The sequence below is a fragment of the Coffea arabica genome, chromosome 2e, assembly GCF_036785885.1.
Source record: "Coffea arabica cultivar ET-39 chromosome 2e, Coffea Arabica ET-39 HiFi, whole genome shotgun sequence".
NCBI lineage: Eukaryota > Viridiplantae > Streptophyta > Magnoliopsida > Gentianales > Rubiaceae > Coffea > Coffea arabica.
Window position 1 is genome coordinate 74,542,498 of NC_092313.1, and position 16,541 is coordinate 74,559,038.

Here is a 16,541-nt window from a genome sequence, read left to right on the forward strand (position 1 = left end):
ACACACATGATCAATAAAAGATGAAAAAAATCATTTTGAAAAATGTGAAGGATGAAAAAATTCATTTTGTGAAATGTAAGGGACGAAAAAATTTATTTTATGAAATGTGAAGGATCATGAATCGAATTATATAAAATTTAATTTGACAATTTTGCCCTTAAAATATGATCACGTGCAAGGCACGTGGTGAATTCCGACAAAAAAACTAGTCAAAAACCTAAGTAGGGACCAAATTTGACCAATGTAAATTTGTAAGGGATGTAAAATTACATTTTTAAAAGTGAGGGATGAAAAAAGTTATTTTGCAAAATGAAAGGGATGTTTTGAACGATTTTTCCTAAATGCAACTATAGATGAGGAATAATTTAAGTGCAAATACAGAAGTAAGTATTTGGTTCTTGGCCATGGCTAAGGAGCAAAAGCCAAGGCGAAAGAGTGTTTTAATGCTTATGACTTCCTACTGCATATCGTCTCCTCTTCTCTTCCCCAAAAGCCGACCAAGAAATTTCAACACCACCACAATTTGCATATCACAACCATTGTCCTTCCTATTTTCAAAATAAGTGTGAGTATAATTTGAATCATAATTAGACCGATAACTAAGAATGGTTTTCCAAACAAAATTGTGGAAGAATTGAGAATGAACAGTACTGAAAGAAATTGAGGAAAAAAGTTGAAAAGGCCATAAACATTGTAAGAGGTTGTGGGGAAATTTTTATTAGTAGAGAAACAAGAGGTAAACCCATAATCCATGGCGTTACTGTCATCGTCATGCTCCATTTATTGCCTCGATCGGTTTCTAATAAACCCTAATGACAAAAGCCCTCGCTACCATATATGCTGATCAGTTCCCACCACCACTTGGAAAAGTGAGGATTAAGTTAGAAGTTAGAACTGCCTAAGCTATAAGTTGACCAATCTATTCGATTCGAACTCACAAGTAGTTCGGTCAATTACTCGACTCAAGTTCGACATTGATCAAACTCAAGTCGAATTTGAGTTGCTTAATAAGACATATGACTCAATATCCAGTATTATATTTCTAAACTCTTAAGTTCGATGAGTCTGATCGAACATTATATATATAATCAACGAACTCGAACTGGAAGCGAACTAAAATCAAACTCGAGCTTGATTTCAACTTCTAAAAGTTTGACAAGTTCAAGACCAAATGTTTTAACTCGAATCGATCTTGAAAAGTGCACTATTTGAACTCAATTCAATTCAACTCGATTGGAATGCACCCGTCAACCACGTTCTTCATTTATAGTTTGGCAAGCAAGTAGCGTCACATCACCCACGAAATTTGCTGGAATCATGTTTTTGCTCCCTTCTTGAACTTGAGTCGATCGTGCAAACAAAACTGCGGTTATGGTCAAAATCGTCATTCAATTTTAGTCTAATTTTGACCCATTTTACCAAAAGGAAGCAGCAACACGCTCTACGTGCACGCAAGTAATAAAAAGAATTATATCATTATTTATTTATTTCATAGAATTTGGTTCTAAACTTTGAAAATTACTTTTCTTTTTAAAGAATTTCATGAAAATAAAAAATGTATAAATAAATATAGCATTTTCTAATGAAAAAGACAATGATTTTAGATATGATTGGACCATTTTATCCTTCGTCATAAAGGTAGTTTAAAAAAGTAACCCAAAAAAAAAAGTTAACAGCATAAGAAGACTCATGCAATGCTTTGTACATAGAGAGTAAGATAATTCGCAGTGGAGCTTAACCTGTTAGGTTATTACTACTGTGAATAAGCATACAAAACATAGGAGTAATCCATTATAAATTTCAAACGTTATCATTCCTTCCTCAATTGGAGAAACTTCAGCCAAAAAATAATAATTTTATTTATTCAGACAATTAATCACCGGCCTATCTCAGGACGTCTTCAGGCACTCCCCTCCCCATAGTGTAGTAAGCTATCGTATCGACAAAAAAAACCCACCGACTTCACCTCTTATCATCAATAGAACCCTTGTTTGAAAAGGGTAAAGACAAGTCGGCTATTGGACCTTGGAACGCGGTATGGCATCGCAGCTTTGGGCTTAGATATTGAATAGGCTACCGTGGTTAGTCCTAAACTGGGCCGAGAGACTCATCTTTAATTTGGGCTAAGCTCTATCTGCGTAAAGTATCAGACGACCTCGATGTTTTGCGTCCTTAAAGCTTGCGCTTACAGGATTGTTTGTTGAAAGAAAATTTCAGCCTTTGATACTAACAGAAGTAAGATAATTGAACAAAATCCTATATTTTTTGGTGAATTACGTAAAAGTCCCCAAGGTACCTTAAAACTTCTTGGATTCTTAGCATAACGGGTAGCACTGGGAAAAAAAAAGGAGACCCTTTCAACATAATGGTAACGCTTTGGTCAAAAATAAAAAAAAATAATGGTACTGAAATCCAAAAAAAAAAAAACTCCATTTTCTTTTCATTTGTAAAGCGCATTGACTTTGGTTTATTTATTTTATTTTCCGTTGATGGGACGGGCTTAGATCTTAAAGCAAGCCATCATGTTTCAAAACCCCAAATCACTCACTTAGGAGAGAATGGATCTTCTACCGAAAATCAACTCTTTTTTGACGAGTTGACCACCAAGTGAAGCATAAGGTGTATGTCTGACTGTAAGTCAAGAATTCAAACCTCTATGATAAAATTCAAAACGTGTGTGTTGGTGGATAGAAGATGGAATTCTCTTCCTCTAATCTTCCATTTTCTTCTTCTAATCCTCGTCTTAACTCAATTGAACCCTCCTTCTCTGGTATAGGTGAGAATAGGAATAGGAGTTGAAGATCAATCAAAAAGAAAAGAAAAGAAAATAAAATAAAAATGTTCTGCCTGAAAAAGCTCCATAAACAAAAATTTAAGATCTTGTAACCAAATTCTAATGGCAGAATTTTTCGTCTAATTGGTCTACGATTGACTTCCCGAACTGGCACTGAATGGAATAGAGCAAAATAGAGTTTCAAGCGTGCTGGTCATTCTATGAAAGGAACAAAAATAGATAATAATAATAATAATGATAATAATGTTGGCCTTTAGAATCAAGGCTTCCATGACGAGGCGACCTTATAACAATTGCCGGCCACATGGATAGAAGAGGAAAAAAGAAGATGTTATAACAAAGGGATAATTTCAGATACCTCCCTTGAGGTTTCTAATAATTACACTTAAATATCCTCCAAAATTAAAAATTACACTTACCTCCCCTCTGGAATAGATGTGACAACATGTCTGCACCAAAAACCTCCTAATGACCAACTTGCCCTCAAAATGTTGTGGCTAATATTATTGCAAAAATGTGAGAAAAAAATTGCCTACAACAATATTATTATTTTTTATTTGTTTCTTGGTGCAAGCATCTGTAAAAGAAAAATTGATTTTGTCATTTCTCGACTGTTATCCTGAGAAGCAAAATTGATTTTATTATTCCTCAATTGCCATACAGAGGAAGAATGCCAAGAGTTTAAAATAGCATTAATTTTTTTTTTTTTTACACTTTATCCATCTTATATACTGCCAAGATAGAGCCGTTGCAACTTGTCCAACTCTTATTACTTTTAACAGTCAAAAGTGCAGAATTGTATACGTATTCTTTGTTGTACTGAGAGGATCCCTACTATTTTCATAATTTTTCTCTTTTTTAATTAATTTTTAGAAACAAAGTAGCAAATGTTTCGTTCAAAATATAAAGAGGGTAAAGTTGGCAAAAAACTTGTGTGCCCGTACCTTTTTCCCACTTTGTAACTTTCTTTTAGTGACAGGACAGGGACTGCAATATTTAGCAAATGTGTCCATCAAAGAGAGGTGAGTGTAAATTTTAATTTTAGAGAGTATTTAAGTGCAATTGTTAGAAATATCGAGGGAGGTATTTGAAATTATCCCCATAACAAAAGAATATTATTATTGTTTTGTCCAAAATTGCTTCTGTGGGTACACTAAGAATTGGATGGATGATATTATTGATACCGTTTAATTACTTTGCAAGAAGATATTGAAGTAACGTTAGGTCCACTTAACTAACTAGCCACATGCTTAGCAGGTACGCTTCATTGACCTTCCCACTTAGTTACGCCGCTTTCTGAGATGGATCTGCATCTCCTTTTCCACTTAGTGACAACGTTAATCTTTTGAATAAAAAAAAAATCTCATGATTAACAGCTCACTTAAGTTCAGGAAACCCCAAAAAAAAAAAGGGTTCTGGAGACCAAGAAATTAATTCGATTTGGAATATCCTAATACTAGCAAAGATCAAGAAATTTCGAGGTACAATGAGGGCCGTACGTATTCCATCAAGCTTTTCACTTCATCAAATACGAATAGATCAGTGATTGTCTCCCACTAAACAATTGAAGTCAATGTTTTGGCAGTATTATTGTTGTTACCAAGATTATTAAAACAACCACCACATAACTTTGAGGGTAAGTAGACCCACCAACTTATCACCCAAAGCCGTTCCAGAACTACCCCAGATATATGCATATATGCATATGGCATCATTCCTAGAAAGACTACTGATGCAGGTCACCATCTTAATTAAGAATTGGAAAATATTGAGAGCGGGTGGAGCTCTAATTAACTGTCAAACGGTCCAGTAATTGCTTGGTTGATTAAGGCCATGAAAAGGGACCATTAATATCTGGAGTGGAAGAGGGTGATATTCCGTGCTTACAAGTCATATCTGGACTGAGTTTGTGGGACGGCCATCTTGCTCTCGAGTCAAGCTCTTCCTTAGTCTTCTTCCTGTGCTTTTGTTTTTGTTGGATATTTTAATAAAAAATATCAGATGTTTATTTTAAATTCACACGCAATAAATTACAAATTATTCAATGAATTTTCAGCTGCAAATTCAATTATTCAAAAGTATAACTTATGTCTTTAAAATCAGGTTTATGAATTCATTTAGTGAATTTTTTACCGTCATCATCGACACCTCCTCCCCTTAAATTAGAATAGATTAGGTTATAAGAATATTAATGTTACGGCTAAAAAAAAAAAACGTACAACCTCTCGTCATTTCGACTGACGTATGTTGATGTTTTTGCCTCGAAAGACAACGTGTAGAGAGCATTATTTATAGTCAAGCCTTTTGTATATCCCGGTATGTTACTTCCATTTCCATTCTATGAAGATTCAAATTGAGGATAATTAAATAGACTCCAAAATTGAAAATCCAAAAAGAGAAAAAAGAAAATATCAGAGTCAACTGTCATAATCATGGGCCATTTTATTTTTTTTTTATTTTTTTAAAGATTTCTGGTGTCTGTAATGAATAAAATTGAACTTCCCGCAATCCTAGTGCAAGCAAGAAGGGGGTTAGACTTCGTGGAAATTGACCATTGAATTGGTTAACGTTAGACTAGTCTGTGGTCTCTCTGGAATTTGATAAAATATGACTTAGCATTGTTCATATAATAGCTGCCTAAGTAGGCGTAGCTCTAGATAACAAGAAAAAAAGGAAATAAATAAGTTGTGATAAGGAGATAAATATATATAAGCAACAGTACTGTTATTAAGGTCCGTCCAACTAATTGTGCATCGTACGGATCAGCACCTTGGGCTAGGATTCAAATAATATAAATCATACGTGTGTGTCTATATATATATATATATATATTTATTTATTTATATTATGAAACAATAATATTTTGGTAGGTTACTAATTTGGCTGTTCTCATATTCTGCCAAGTGGACATTTTATCTTCCTGCCACGTGACAAATTAAGCTGTAAGAGAAAGTGTCTGTTTATATCTTTGTAGATTTTATTCTTTTCTCCTTTTTTTTTGTCACAATTAATTATAGACTTTTTTGTAGTTCCTTATCTATAGTCAATTTCACCCAATCTATTAATGATCTAATTTATATAAATTTGTATTAGTTATACCTTTTTATTTTTTTGTCAATCAACTTATATCTTTCCTTTTAATCCTCTTTTTCTATTCCTATTTTTGGCTTGATTATTTATCATCATTACTAAAATTTGGACAAAATATGCTATATTAATGCTTACATAGATAGTTTTTTTCCTTTGGTAGGTTACTAAGGTGGCTATTCTAAAAAAAAATGGCCGTTCCGATTAGGTAGAAGTTCTATCTTTTAGGAAAAAATTGTGTTTGCTTATGTTTATTGATGGATTTTATTCTTTTTTTTTTGTTAACAATTAATTATAGTCTTTTATTACTTTTGTATTTATAGTAACTTTCAAACAATCAATTAATTATTTACTTTATATACGTTTGAGTAATTTATGCCTTATTTTTTTTGTTAATAGCTTTCCTCTTTTAATTCTCTACAATCACATTCTGTGTTCCTATTATTGAATTGATCGTTTATTATCATTACTAAAATTTGGATGAACCTTCATTTCTTTCTATCACTCTAATACTTCCTTATTTATAGTAAATCTAAATCTACTAATTCTCTACTTTATATACATTTACATTGATATTTATGCTTTTCTTTTTTATCATTAACACTATTTTTTAAAATTTTCTTCAATTACGTTAACTATATTTCTATTATTTGACTTGATTATTTATTTGTAATTCTAAATTTTTGGCAAATTTTATTTGTCAATGAATTTTTATTCCGCAACTTTAGCGTATCATTCATATAAGTTCACTTGAATTGTATAAATAGTCATTCTATTTCTAAAATTTTTCCTATTAATTTTTATGCTCTCTTTCCATTGGAATTCAATATAGGCTAAAATGGTATCCATATAAACACGGAAAGTAAAAGTTCTCCTAAATTACTTTTCTTTTGTTAGTTTTTAATAATTTGATCAAATAATAAGTTTATTATCTATTAGTTTGCTTTTTAAATTTTTTTAGTCATGAAAGAATCGAATATTAAGTGCATTTATTTCTTAATATATCTTCTTTACTCGACATACCATAATTAATTAGAGTAAAAATAATTGAATCATGGGATAAGATTTGATTGAAACTAATTATTAAGTTATTATGAATTAACTATTTTTAATCTATTTAATTTAATTGTTTCCTTTCAAATAGTATATTAAAATTTATAAAATAATATTTTAGTTATTTTATATCAATTTTTGTTCAAAAAAATAATTTTAAAGCATAAAACTGCCCATACAAATGCACGAGTGAATAATTAGCTATCCTATAAAAATTAAAATCCACACTGAGAAAAAGGTCGTATACAAAAGTACCGAGAAAAGAAGCACAAAGAGTATCAATGATACTTTGCTCAATTTCATTTTTTAAAGACCCTCTTTTCTTTTCACTCCATAATTAAAAGAAATAAATGAAAGGAATATTGATGACGAATACCTTATCATGACATAGTGTTCAGAAAAATTGTGGAGAAAACTGATCTAACATGTTTAGATTGAAGTTTTTTTCCAAAAAAAATTTATATTTTCTGTGATCACAATTTTTAATCATCTTTTTACCTCACATACATCAAATTATTATAGTAATTTTTCTACAAAAAACTCTAGAAGCATTGAATATCCGGAAAAAGTTAAACGCTAGTTCTTTTGGCTAATCTTCCATACCCTAGAGTAAAAGAAGAAATGGTAATTAATCCTCAGAATGATTTAGTTGAGTAGGAGCCCAAGATGCCGCAAAAAAATAACGATGACATTTTAACAAATTAGCTAGTAATGGAATCTAAATACGAACATTTGTTTTCTTAGTATTATTAATTTCTTGTAAAAGAACTCGGAACTGGCAGTTAGGGATAAGAAGAGTACAGAGAACGACGAACAGTGAGTAGCAGTAGTTAAGGATAAGAAGAGTATAAAGAACGATGATAGATTAAAAAAAAAATTGCGGAATGGGACAGGGGAAAATTGAACCACTAATTTCTTGTCTTTCATTAAATGATAACTCATAGAAGCAACCTAAGATTCCGTAATGGTTTTTGTAATTTTGTTTTTTTTTTAATTCTTAATGGGTCTAGCAACCAAACCTTCCCCAAGTCATCAACGGCTAATTCATACTCACATGATACGCTACAGACCAAAAAATTGGAGTTTGCATCCAAACCTCGACCTAATTATCATACGCCAAGAATGATGAACAACCAAATTCTGCTTACGACTGCCTAACCTTTTAATTTACACTCAATTTACCCAATTCAAGAAAAGTAACAAAATTTTCTTACAAAAGCATAGCATTTGTTATGTATGAAAAGGAAGCAACAAATCAGGGGGTCTCAAGACTGGACATTCTGCTATTTATTACCATAAAAACATAGGACAACGTACCGTCATAAATGCTTCCATTTCTCTGGCTTTTGGAATTCTTAGACTTAAGAGCCACCACCCCAACTCGAGTTCAACCCCGCCGTGCATTGTCAATTTTCACGAGGGGAGCGTCCGCGCGTGAGCGCGTGCCCGTATCTCCCACCGCCGTCGTCAACGTTCAGTTGGAAGATTGATCTTCCCCAGTCCTCCCATTTCACTTAACATCTCCCCCAAGAAGTCATATTTGATTACCCAATAAAAGAAGCCATATTATGTCATCTTAGGCCGCTGTATCTGTCGTCTAGGCCGACCTTTTGTGTTCGTTCCATTCTTTTTTTTTTTTTCTTTCTTTTGGGGAATAACATGTGGAAAGTTGACTCACTTAATTAAAAAGAAAAGAGACTCTTAATTCATACATTAATTGTTAATGCTTATGCACCAACGTGACATGTATCCAAGAAAAAAAAAAAAAAAAAAAGGACTTGTCGTTCAGATAGACTTAGGTGGTAGCTCTTTATAAAGGTGAAATTAATTCGATGAAAATAATTATAAATGTGTACATTTATATGATAAATTACACATAATTCTAGTGGTTAGAAAAATTATTAGCATGGTAATGGTAACTTTCGGGATCACTATGTGCAATGGGAAATCAAATTAAAAAAAAATCCCATTATATGCTTTCAAAAGAAAAATGGTAACCAGCAGGAAAGTTCAAAACATATCAAACACCCCTCTTACCAAAATGAAAAATAAATTAATGCACTTTCCTTAAAATTATCTGCTAATTATTTCTAATTAGTTCTCTCTCTCTCTCTCACCTCCTTCCATATATTCACAATTCACACCCTTCCCGGCTCTCTCTCTTCCGCCCCCCCCCCCTTTTTCCCCTCTCTCTCTCTCACACACACACACACATATGCAAACAAACAAGATTTCTAGGACAAGAACAAACTCATATATGTAAGTACAAAGAACAGTACATCAGCATCCCTCCTTCCGTTCTTTCTTCCTATATCTTTTCTTTCTTTTCTTTGGGTTGGTGGCAATGGCGACTTGGGCCAACCTACCCTACTACCTTACCTTAAAAACCAAGAAAACCAGTCTTTTCTACATGGCCGTGACCACTGTTCTATGCTCTCTGAGTTACCTCATCGGAATTTGGCAGCACGGCGGATTAAAAATCGCCGCCAAGTCACCTATGGGCACTCTTCTTGAACTCCCATGCAACAATTTGAATAAAAACTTCACCACCATCGGCGGCAGTTCTTCTGTCACCCTCGACTTCACCGCCCGCCACAACGCCGATGATCTTGTCCCGCTCTCCTCATCGGCGCGTGCCGAACAAATCCCCCCATGCAAACCAGAATTCTCCGAGTACACCCCGTGTGAGGACGTGAACAGATCACTCAAGTTCGATAGAGACAGAAACATATACCGAGAGAGGCATTGCCCGGACAAGGATGAGCTTTTGAAGTGCAGAATTCCGGCCCCTCACGGGTACAAGACGCCGTTCCGGTGGCCGGCAAGCCGGGACATGGTTTGGTACGCTAACGTGCCACATAAGCATTTGACGGTGGAGAAGGCTAAACAAAACTGGGTCCAGTTTAAGGGCGACCGGTTTAAGTTTCCGGGTGGTGGGACCATGTTCCCACGTGGCGCTGACTCATACATTGCTGATATCGGAAAATTCATAAATCTCAAAGATGGGTCTATAAGGACCGCCATCGATACTGGATGCGGGGTAAGTAAAACAACAAATTACATTTATAATAATTCAATTAAATATTTGAAAAGCTTGGTTTTATTTTCTTGAAATAAATAAATTTAATTGATAATCTTCTGTTAATATTATCTAAGATGATGAGAACTATGGACTATGAAGAACGGGTCAGAGAGTCCAGGACGTGGTACAGATGATTAACGTTTTGAAGGGGTTGCTTATTTTTTTTTAATGCCTTTTGACTTTTGATTTGTACTCTTCCTTTTTTTTTTCTTGGGTTATTTTCTTAGTCTAAGAAAGGGATATTCCTTTAGGGGCTTGCTTTTTTTTTTTTTTTTTTGATATGGGATTTTAGGGTGGCGAAAGAAAGCCTTGAAAATTTTGGTTGGATTCATTGGTTTTGGTCGGTTAGCAATTTGGAAATTGGATTGGTTGTAAGAAAGATTGCATCAAGATATATTTTTTTTTCTTTTTTGGTTCTTGGCGTTGTGCAGGGAATGTTGCTAAAATTGGTAGATGGAAGCATACATCGAATGGGACCTAAAATTCAACAATTACTTACGTTAGACTTCAAGAATAAATGTGTATGAATAGAATTCCTTGATTGTTTTGTTATTCTTGATTCCAAAGTAAATAAAGGCAAACTTTCTCAACCCCACCTTCCCCCAAACCGAAAAAAGATTTCTTCATTTCCAATTCGTATAGCCAAAATTCCTTTGTTCCAACTTTGACTCGTCTTTAAACCATGGTTGTTATGTCTTGAGTAATTATTTCATGATTTCCAAGGCTGGAAGAGGATATGTAGGCATTTAATAAAATCCTTGAAATCTGTGAATGAGTTTTTGTATTGCCTTGCTTGAATTCTGGAACTTGAATCTTTTCTTTACACCATATTGGTTCGAAAAGAAAGTTTTTCTTTACTAGTTACTTTATATTTCCTATGTTAATGAGAAGACATGCATCCATCACAGCTTCTTATTCAACCGTAGGAATTAATTGAAATGGGAAAGCTATCCAGTGACGAGTATTAGTTGACCAGCCTTGGAAATGTTTTCTGTGTTTGAAAGTCATCTTTTAGTTGCTAGCTTTGGAAATTATTGGCATCCATCTTGGACTTCAGTTTACAACAACGTCCGATTGTCTAGTGATTGGCGGAACCAATAGGCTGGTCAATACCATTCCAAGTTCACCTAAATGTCTTTCTGCCCATAAGCATTTGTTGCAGTTCTGAAGTAAACGTTTTCACTTTATAGGGGCTGGCTGCATCTTGAGCCGAGGCATAATTGATATTGGCTTGAAATATTAATGGTGTGTTTTTGCCATATTCTTTGAGAAATTATTCAGTGTGAAACAAATTCGTCATTTTATCTATGCTATAAAGAAAAGCATTTTGCGAGAACTGTTTACTGGATGGTGGTCACACGAACATGATTTGGGCTGTTTATCGAGCAGCATCTGTCACTCCATAGGAATGAGCAAGTTCTTGATTGCCAAATTGGACATTGAGTAATTGTGGTAGTCTTATTGATGTCTTGCAGGTTGCCAGTTGGGGGGCCTATCTGCTATCTAGGAATATTTTGAGTGTATCATTTGCACCGAGAGACACCCATGTAGCACAAGTACAATTTGCCCTCGAGCGAGGAGTTCCTGCATTAATTGGTGTCTTAGCCTCCATTAGGCTTCCTTATCCTTCAAGAGCATTTGATATTGCTCATTGTTCGCGGTGTCTCATTCCGTGGGGAAAGTTTGGTAATTGAGTTATCTCACTTTGTTAACATATTATCTGTCTGTTAAAAAGTTTTGGAATTACATGGAAACTCATAAAACTGCTTTGAGCAGATGGACTTTATTTGATTGAAGTTGATCGGATTTTACGTCCTGGTGGCTACTGGGTTCTATCTGGACCTCCCATAAACTGGGAGAGTCACTGGAAAGGCTGGAATAGAACAGCACAAGATTTGAAAAAAGAGCAAGATGGAATTGAGAACGTTGCGAGAAGCTTATGCTGGAAAAAGTTGGTACAAAAAAATGACCTCGCCATTTGGCAGAAACCTTCTAATCATATTCACTGCAAAATTTATCGCAAGGCATTCAAGAAACCACCTTTTTGCCAGGCACAAGACCCAGATAAAGCATGGTAATGTTGCCAATGGTTGATATTTACTCTGCAGTTTAAAATTTCCTCGTATCATAAGATAAAAGACTTGAGCAAATTGATAGACAGTTCTGGTTTTACTCTGTGTACACAGCTGAAACATATTCATGATTTTAGTTCCTGTGTCAAAGCTTATGCTTATTGTTTTATGGCAATTCGGACTTTATTTTGCTCCATGCTTTCCTTCTCAAACTTCTCAGTCATAGAGCATTGAACCATACGGGCTTGAGTAATGCACTAATATGAAAAGACAATAAAGGGGGAAAAGAAAAGGGGAATTTCACTGTCATTTAACCCTGCTGCGGCTACAGTGATACCAAAACCTGTTAGATCAAGGCCACTGCTTGTAACATGTTGATGATGTTTACCTTGATGTCGACATAAACTTTTTGCTCACCAGATTACATAGCTCCAGTATCTTGCCAAGCAAATTTCATTGCCAAAAACTTGAGTTTCTCTTAGCAATAAAGGCTAAATAGCTGCTCCCCAAGAGTACTATGAACTATTTACAAATTGAGATTTCATGACTTTTGCCGTCGTTTTCTACATAATGTATCCTTTGATTGCATGTGACTCATATGTTGCAGGTATACCAAAATGGAGGCCTGCTTGACTCCTCTGCCTGAGGTGTCTGAGACAAAAGAAATGGCTGGTGGACCGCTAGCAAAATGGCCAGAGAGACTTACAGCAGTCCCTCCAAGAATTGTCAGCGGAAGTTTAGATGGGATTACAGCTGCAACCTTTGAAGAAGATACATACTTGTGGAAGAAGAGAGTCGAGCACTACAAAGTCTTGGATTCTCAGTTAGCAGAGCCTGGAAGGTACCGCAACTTGCTTGATATGAATGCTCACTTGGGAGGTTTTGCTGCTGCTCTTGTGAATGATCCGCTATGGGTGATGAATGTTGTTCCGGCTGAGGCAAAATTGAATACACTAGGAGCCATCTATGAGCGTGGATTAATTGGAACCTACCAGAACTGGTATGTTTTTTTTTTGAGATTAACATGCTCTTAGTGATGCGACAGTGGATTTTTCAAGTTTCTGTTGCACTAATATAGTAACTTAAGTCAATAATTTTAATTTAGTTACCTCTACTATGTCTAGTGAAAGTGCATGTTAACTAGTCCACTATTTCAATGTAAAAAAGTTCTCATATAATGACCCCTCCGAAATTCACAATTACAAGTCCAGTGTCTATCCTACAGGAAGTTGATTCTGCATATTTTGTGTAATTAACTGTTATCATGAAGTTTCATGCCTAAATTGATTTTCTGATCTCCTTTCAGTTAGCGGAAAATTATTGGGTTTGTGCGCGTCTTTTTACTTGTGTTCGAATTTATAATCGTTGTCTCAGACTTTTTCTTTCTACAATTGTGTGGAGACTTGCATTGTATAGCAGTTTTTGACATGTTGCTGTTACTGATAAAGTACACTTTTCTCAGGTGCGAAGCCATGTCAACTTATCCCAGAACTTATGATTTCATTCATGCTGACTCGCTCTTTAGCCTCTACCAGGATAGGTAATGTGGTTGTGCTTTGTTTCTCAAAAAGTAAACAACTTGTCATGAATATTTTGGGATTTCTAATCAATTTTTTTTTCATACATGTCTAGCAGATGTGATATGGAAGACATTTTATTAGAGATGGATAGAATATTACGCCCACAAGGTAGTGTTATTATCCGAGACGATGTTGATATTTTAGTGGATGTTAAGAGCGTCATAGACAAGCTTCAATGGGATAGCAGAATGGTCGACCATGAAGGTGGTCCTCATGTTAGGGAGAAGCTACTAATCGCAGTTAAGCAGTATTGGACAGCACCGGCCTCAAGTGAAGATCAAGAAGGGTCAAGAACAGCTTAGAACTTTTTGCTTTGTTTGCCCATCCTAACTTAGAGTTTTCAAGATCATCTTTTTGCTCCTGTTGATAATTCTTTGTAGAAACGATTTTTGGCTTGCCTCTCGAGTACCTTGGCTTTTTTATACATCAGAAGAGACATCTTTTATCTCTCTTCAAAATGCTAACTTAGAATTTTTTTTCTCTGTGTTTTTTTTATCTCTATGTAAAGAATTAAGAGTACAATGTGTAATATGCGCCGGTGCAACATTGGAATATGAAATGCATTATATATCAAAAGAAAGAATAGGTTCATTTTGTGGCAGAACTAGTCTGAAATTCGACAAAAAATGGCTTCTCCTACAGGGTAATAACTAAAGCTAGGATCTTGTCTTATTGAAAGAATGGCAAACTGTTCTGCTCTTTGCTCTATGTGTATTCTGATAATTTCATGATATGATCCTTATGTCTGTAATTGGAAACTCTAGCTTACATTGCAATTTGACTTTGGGAAATCCACTGCCTTCGATCAATCATGTCTGTCTAATTTATGATCATATTTGGTCGTGGATAATAATACTTAACCATCAAGGGTTGAACTTTACGTGCTACAAATCCACTTTCTTGAATCATGTCCATTTCTTGTTAACTGGTGATTTTTTCCCAATCAAAACACTGCAGTACCAATGCCAATGCAATGGAGGCATTGGCCAAGCTTTCCCCTGGGTATTTTCTCCAGCCTGATCCAAAAGGCAAAAATCTGAGACCATCTTTGGTCCCTTCCATGCCTTCAAATCTCTCAGGCATGAATTTTTCAGGCTCTGTCCATATGCAGGGGTCATGGTGCAGGGCCCATACATTCACCAAAAGCATAGTTCGGCGCAGAACTCGAAATCCGCCCATGGTGCAATCCTCAGACGAATAATGGTGCAGTAAGAGTGGTGTTGGCGGATGAAGTCTGAGAGTTTCTTTGATGATGCATCGGAGGTAAGGCTGTTGAGCCACATCCAAATCATCCCAAGGATTATTGCATCTGACCAATTTTTCCAAATCTTTCTGCTCTTTGCAACTTGTTTCCCCCCAATTAGGCATGGAGGGCTAATCCCGAATTAATGATAAATTTTGGGTGCATACAAATGTCCATAAGTTGTTGAGGGGCATATATGTTATTTCTCCTAAAAGTACAATGGACCTTGTGAAACTTCTTCTACCAGGTTCCAGTCACGACTTTTAATAACCTTTCTTCGCCCAGACCCACAGTGCTGTTTTGTCCTAATTTCCTTCCCACCATGCATAGGTAAGTCAGCTTTCCACTATAGATGAAACCGTTAGACGGTTGTCACCAACATGACAGTATCGATCTCGGCTTTAGCCTTCTTCATAACTTCTGGATGGCTAAGCAAGCATGAGTGAAAAATGCCCACTCCATGGTAATAGATGTAGTCTCACTACTTGCTTGATACAGAACCTGCGCTTGCCCACAAAATCAGAGAACTAATACTAAAAGACAAGGGCTGAAAAGAAAGTAATACAATGCTGCCTGACAATTGTTTCGGGCCAGAATCCTCTTTGGATTGGCAAGACCTTTGACAATTTCATCAGGAAAGCTTTCTGGTTCGGTTGCCTGCAATTCCATTAAGACTTGAATCATACTTCCCTTCCTCCCTTGAGCCTGATGACCAGCCTTTGCAGCTGGATCATCGTCAGTCCCTATGCTTCTACATTTGTCTATTAACGTTTGCAGCAACTTATCCTTTGTTTGGTTTAACTTCATCAACGTCTTCGCAACCTTTCCGTATCCAAAGAAGCGCATGAATCGCATGAAATCTAAAATAGGGGAGTTCACAGCCTCCTTTGAAATTCAGCTACAATCCCTCGAAACTGCTTTGCAAAGTCAGAATTCTCCTCACTACTCTCACCATAGTAGTGGCGTTTTCCACTTCTCATTACACTCATTCCAAGTTCGTATAATGCTGGTCTTATTTTAACAATCCTTTCCAGTTGTTTCTCATGATCAGAGAACTCCTGGAAGAGACTCAGAATCAGTGCTCTTACCTCGTCAACGCGGATGGGTGATAGCCTGTGAATTGTGTTGGAGGACAATATCTCTAAGGTTGCAATCTGGCGTAGGTTTCTCCAATGCTGGCCGTAAGATGACCAAACCAAAGTGGTCGAATTGTAGTTCAGGAGCTTCCCAACAAGTAGAGTAGGGCGATTTGCAAAAGTAATATCGTTCTTGGTAAAGCATTCTTCGGCACCCGATGTAGAGGAGACGAGGACGACTGGGCGAATGCCAAACCGGAGGTAAAGTACTGGACCATACTTTCTTGAGACTTCACACAGGGCTATATGGAGGGGGACATTCTTCTTCCTCTTGAGCAAGTAGAGATGGCCGGTGAAGGGAATGGTTGGAAAAGGGGTTGGCGGACGATTTTGTAACTTGTGAAGGGATCGGTTGGTCAAGACATGGAGAATTAGAAGAAATACAATGATAGACAAATATGAAATAGTTTCCATGGATGCAAAGGATATTGTCACTTGGAGATGGAGTTTTTCGAGTTTTAATTAGAAACAAGAGCATCTTCAAAAAGTTAAGA

At 35.8% G+C, this 16,541-nt stretch overlaps 3 protein-coding genes across 3 annotated transcripts; 1 reads left to right on the plus strand and 2 right to left on the minus strand.

The window, feature by feature from the left end:
• The first annotated feature begins 9,108 nt into the window (after positions 1–9,108).
• Positions 9,109–14,272, plus strand: LOC113733122 (probable methyltransferase PMT15). Its single transcript, XM_027259296.2, has 6 exons — positions 9,109–9,974; positions 11,492–11,702; positions 11,793–12,090; positions 12,696–13,088; positions 13,551–13,628; positions 13,724–14,272. Exons 1-6 carry the CDS (start codon positions 9,279–9,281, stop codon positions 13,968–13,970), a joined length of 1,923 nt encoding a protein of 640 aa, XP_027115097.1. The 5' UTR covers positions 9,109–9,278; the 3' UTR covers positions 13,971–14,272.
• Positions 14,273–14,589: 317 nt separating this feature from the next.
• Positions 14,590–15,757, minus strand: LOC113729482 (cytochrome P450 81C13-like). Its single transcript, XM_027253776.1, has 4 exons — positions 15,529–15,757; positions 15,408–15,412; positions 15,156–15,257; positions 14,590–15,042 (listed from the first exon to the last, which is right to left on the minus strand). The coding sequence occupies exons 1-4, from the start codon at positions 15,755–15,757 to the stop codon at positions 14,590–14,592; spliced, it is 789 nt and encodes a 262-aa protein (XP_027109577.1).
• Positions 15,758–15,786: 29 nt separating this feature from the next.
• On the minus strand, positions 15,787–16,461 carry LOC113729483 (cytochrome P450 81Q32-like). The gene has a single exon (XM_027253777.1). It carries the CDS (start codon positions 16,459–16,461, stop codon positions 15,787–15,789), a length of 675 nt encoding a protein of 224 aa, XP_027109578.1.
• Between the last annotated feature and the right edge of the window lie 80 nt (positions 16,462–16,541).